Genomic DNA, 5,244 nt, shown 5'->3' with positions numbered 1-5,244 from the left:
TTGTAATACTATCTATTCTACTATATTATATAAATTGTCCCCAATCTTATATCAAATGCTAAGACTCTTAAATGATTATAATCATTTAAGACTCATATATTATTACCGTTAAATTTTCATAATTACATATAATAATAATGATGATGTCTTGATGGAAGCATAACGGAGGCTCATTTTTTTTTTATATTAGGTAATTGTTGGTGTAATATCTCGTTATTGAATGTTATGGTGTTTTATAAGGTTTTGAGAGTAAACAATTCGGAGGAGACGGATTACTTTAGGCAAATTTTTTTTTAAATATAAAAACACAATACAAAAAATGTGTATTGCCACGTGTTGACCATGCAATCATTTTATGAGAGGCGGATTATCAGAAACAATACAAGAGAGACGAATTCTTGTTCCATCAGAATGCGTCCCCAATTTTTTGTTAAATACCATTTATAGATATTTTCAAGTAAAACTCCATCTTTTAAACAATAATAAAATAAAAAATTCCGCATATCGAACACGTTTTTATCAGTGTTTGATTTAAAAGCTTTTTCCCACCTTGTCTCTCTATCAATTCAATAATATTATATACAAAATTTTTGTTTATATTTTTTATATATATCTTTGAACTTTTGTATTAAAAATAATTAATAAAAAATAAAAAAATTTATGTTTTATACTATAAAGAAAAAAAAATATACAACAGAAATATGTCTTATCAATTTGTGTTACCATTATTTTTCTTTCTTTTCCTATAATTTTGCAAGAATCTCAGCACCAAATTCAGCTAAAGTAAAGGTAAAAAGGGAAGGAAACTTGGGTGCGCTATGTGCCTATGTGATAGGGACACAACAATAATGACATAATAAAAACAAGAAGAGGATATGGAATTTAAATCTTTTTACACTTTACTAACAATAATGATAATAATAATAATAATAATACAATAATATGCTGAATTACTTATTTTTACAATTTTTTGAATCTGCAAAGTTGTGAGTGGATCATGGATCCTCAACTAGAAGTTGATGAATCACTTCATTTAACAACTGATCAAAAATATGAGACGCAAAATCAGCACTAATGCTTCCTAAATCACCATCTTGTTTATTATTATTCATCCACGCTAGTTCATCCTCCTTAGCTAGCATGCAAATTTCATCCCATTTTTTCACATGCTTCTCTTTTTTCTTTGATCCTTCTTCACATTTGTTGCTCTCAATTGCTGTAGATTTTCCCTCTTCAGCCATCAAATTTCCATCAGAACGCCAAAGAATTTTCTGATCATTCTCATCAAGCTCTGGTGACAATTTTCTTCTTGAATTGGAATTGGCTGCAAAAAGTCACAATCAATTATTTGAGAACACAAAAGTTGAACTAAAGAGATTAAAATGAAACAAACCTGTTCCACAAGCTTCCCTCTTCTGAAAATCAAGAACAGAAACTGGGCTTGTATCTTCTGAAGGCTTGGATTCAAATTCACACTTTGAATTACTCCTCTTCCTCCCCCTTCTCCTCTTCATCCTCACACCATCATCCATAAGGATCCTAGGCTGTGACAGTTTCCTTGCTTCAGAATCAAAACACTTCTTGTTCTTGTTCTTCTTCCTACTCTTCTCATAATAACAAGTGTTGGTAATCTCTTGAAGCTTTCCATTAGCAACACTTTTGCTACTCTTCACATTTTCTCTCTTCTTTTCCTTCAACTCTTCACCACCATAACCCATTTCCCTTTTCTTCCCAATGGACTTATCATTCTTCTTCTTCTCAAAGCTAAGAACAAAGAAGTTTTCATTTTCAAGTAAGAGGAAAGTTGGCACCTCCCTGAATGACAATGTTGATTTTACCCTCTTATGCAAACCATCCATTCTATTACACTCCCCTAAGCAATCCACCGAATTCATCGATTTGCTTCGCAAAAGCGATGAATTCGAAGGAATGTCCACCATTGAATCCAAACCCATCAACCTTGCAACTATTCCTGGAGTTGTGGTAGTAGTAGTAGCTGTTGTAGTACCAGATGAACTAACACTACTAGTGGTGGCTTTAGCATGGTGCTTTTTGGCATTAAAGTTTTGATCTTTGGTACTACCCAGAATTGAATTTGAATCAAAGTCTCTAATTTGATCTGATGGGTGTGTTGGGAGGCCACCAGAACAGAGAATCCTGCGGAGGATTGCATTGAAGCACCCTGAAGTGCCATTTTTGGAGTTGTTGCACATAGCTGGAGGTGGGTCAAATTTTGAGGAAGATGACGATGATGAATAAGAAGAGTTTGATGAGATCTTCATGTTTTTTGAATGATATAAGAATGATGAAAAAGAAAAAGAAGATTGTGTTAAAGGTGAATTTGGGGTGTGTCTTTTGTTTTAAGGAAACTCAAACTTGTATTCTCAGTTCAATGATAATAAAGGCATAGTATAGTTTAATAAATAAAAAATAAATAAAGAAGAGACAATGAGACATGCAAATGGGAATAGTCAAAAGTGAGATTTGAATTTTGCTAATAATGCATGATATCATAAAGAAAAGGGTGGCGGGCTTTGCATTTGAATGCAATGTAGACTGAGTCTAAAGGATAGAGGAAAGAAGTTTGATTTGATGGGGTCTTTTTCTTTTTGAACATGGACATGTAATAGTAGTAGTAGTAGTAGTATCAGTTTTCAGAGTTGAAGTTCAGTGGTTTGTCTCCACGCGCCTTGTAAAGTCATTTTTTGTGGTAAGTTTTGTCCTTTTGCTTCCTTGTTTTGTGCAAACAGGAGCACGCTCTCGGGGCGCGTTAAGGATCTTCCTTTGCAAGTATTTGTAGTGCTATTGTGCTACTCTTAACTCTTAAGTTCATCATAGGTTACAAAAGGAAAACAAGTCTACAACTTGAACCACTTAATGGAAACACGCAAGTTAAGCCCCAAATGCTCATTCAGATCAGTTCCTTATTTGAATTTTTTTTTCAAGGTAATCAATATAGGTTGCTCGAGTTACTCGTTTGTTTAAGTAAGTATTAAAAGTTTGAATTTTATTTTATATACGTAATAATTTATAAATTATATTATGTGTACATTAAATTAGTTATTAAAATTAGTCATTAATATAAAATATATGTTAAAATATAAATACACATTAAAAATAAATTAAATTACATATATATTTATACATAAATACATTGATAATTAATTTTAGTGACTAATTTTAGTATACAAATAGTATTTTTTATAATTTATTGACGAACAGTAAATCTTTAAATGAAATTTAGATTCATAACAAATTATTTTTTGACCTGTCAAACTGATAGATAATATGAGTAATAAAAAAATTTAAAATTTTAATTGCACGATAAATATATATTTTGAGACTAAAAAATTATATATTAGTCTTTGACTCTCTTTTCGTCGAATTACTCTTCACATTGTGAAAAACCTCGTACATCTCTTTTATATTGAATTAGAAGAAATAACGTCGTTTTAGTTTTAAGGTTAAAAATTTGGTAAAACTGTAAAACAATATTATTTAACTATGATAAAATAGTCAATCTTTGAAATTATTTTTTATGTAAGTAGCCAATCTCAAATTAAAATTGTGATAGTAATGTCTCTTATTATTGTATTTTAAAATATTATTTATACACTAAGCAGCTACTAAAATAAGTTATTAATGTATTTTTTATAAATATATATGTAGTTTAATTTATTTTTAACATATATTTATATTTTAATATATATTTTATATTGATGACTGATTTTGATAGATAATTTTAATATACATTTATTTCTATCACTAAATTAAAAAATCATGTGTTAAGAAGAAAAAAAATGAAAATAAAATTGACTGTCCAAGTTTTCATTGGATATGGTGCAAAACATGAGAGTGACTTAATGGAATTTTTTCTAAAATAAAATAAAATAAAATATTATTTTTCAAAACAAAATAATACAACATTAATTATAAAAGTATATTTTTTTAGGTATGGGAGAATCGAGATATCTGAGTTAATTATGGTACAATTCTCACGTTGGCCCAAAATTGAAGAGTCTAATTAATTTCCTGAGCGATTACTGCAATACCCTGGAAGGTTCATCATGCAATATATATTACTATTTATATATAGAAGTCTTAAGAAGCCTAAATTTTAGTTACATACATGAGATATTTTTAATTAATCCGATTAGTTTTATAGATTTGTTTTTCAATTAAAATGAGTGTAAAGATATACTTATATGTTGAATTATTGAAAATGTGTCAGGAAGATGAAGATTCGGAGCTGAATAGTCTAAGCCCAATGCAGGAACTGATTTGAGTGTCATTTGTCGGTTTGTGTTGAATGTGAGACATTGCAGAATATGTTTGTTGGAGTCAGATCCTTATAACTGCTTATGTCAGTGCCAATGGCATCACAAATTCCTTTCTTGTGTTTTTTTTTTTCCCTAAAAAAATGATGCGGTAATTGAATTATGTCATCCGTATTAATATGTTTCTGTTTACTCATCATTTATTTTATTGCTTATTAAATAGAATGTTAAATTTATATTATATCGGTATTATAACAATATATCTTAAAAGAAATAAATCTAATGGCAAGTCAAAATAATTTTTAGAAATTTTTTTATAAGTGCAAAGCTATCACATCATTTTCCAATATACTAAAAAAGGTTTACATATGAATTTTCTATAGTGCATAACGCAGTATCTCACATATAAATAGGTTAAATTAAAGATGCAATTCAACAATATTGGACAAAAAATATATAAGGGAATAAAATGTAATTTTTTATTATATATTTTTGTTTAGTTGATTTTTAGCAAATCGATGGTGGTTCGATTTTAATGATTTGAGAGCGAAATTAACTCCTCTTTTATGGGTATCAGTTTTCTAACAGTGCATCAAAGATCTTCGAATTAGACGAGATTTAAAGAAAAGATCGAAAAGACATAAATAAAGGCTTTGAAAATAAAATTGACTAGAATTAAAATGGTTTGCATTGAATTTAAACAAAGCAATAAAATGCCTTCGATCGAATCAAAGGACTTTTGACATGAAATTAAAGGGTTTCGAAACATAAAATTAAGTAAGTAAAGTAAATGTTGCTTGAAAGATAAATTTATATGAAAGATAAAGTTTGCAGAAAGATAAATGAAAAATAAAGACATGTGGAAGAAACCCTACAGAAAATTAACTCAAAGTAGACTCAGAAAGTTCTCTGGGATGTGAGTGTGCATGAGTAATTTCTAAAATAAAGTTCCAACCCTTGTATTTTC

The 5,244-nt window shown here is 29.0% G+C and overlaps 1 protein-coding gene across 1 annotated transcript; it reads right to left on the bottom strand.

Moving 5' to 3' along the window:
- Window positions 1–936: 936 nt before the first annotated feature.
- LOC107606493 (uncharacterized) lies at window positions 937–2,406 on the bottom strand. Its single transcript, XM_016308580.3, has 2 exons — window positions 1,394–2,406; window positions 937–1,324 (listed from the first exon to the last, which is right to left on the bottom strand). The coding sequence occupies exons 1-2, from the start codon at window positions 2,280–2,282 to the stop codon at window positions 996–998; spliced, it is 1,218 nt and encodes a 405-aa protein (XP_016164066.1). The 5' UTR covers window positions 2,283–2,406; the 3' UTR covers window positions 937–995.
- Between the last annotated feature and the right edge of the window lie 2,838 nt (window positions 2,407–5,244).

The sequence above is a fragment of the Arachis ipaensis genome, chromosome B1 (assembly GCF_059453495.1).
Source record: "Arachis ipaensis isolate K30076 ecotype BB chromosome B1, ASM5945349v1, whole genome shotgun sequence".
Classification (NCBI taxonomy): Eukaryota; Viridiplantae; Streptophyta; class Magnoliopsida; order Fabales; family Fabaceae; genus Arachis; species Arachis ipaensis.
The sequence above is the reverse complement of the archived record's forward strand: the minus strand, read 5'-3'. Positions and strand labels throughout refer to the sequence as shown.

Bases quoted from the DNA above. Each gene is read 5' to 3' on its own strand.
- LOC107606493 (XM_016308580.3), bottom strand. From the start codon at position 2,282: ATGAAGATCTCATCAAACTCTTCTTATTCATCATCGTCATCTTCCTCA. The intron at 1,325-1,393 runs GTTTGTTTCATT...GACTTTTTGCAG, and splicing joins GAGGGAAGCTTGTGGAACAG to CCAATTCCAATTCAAGAAGA.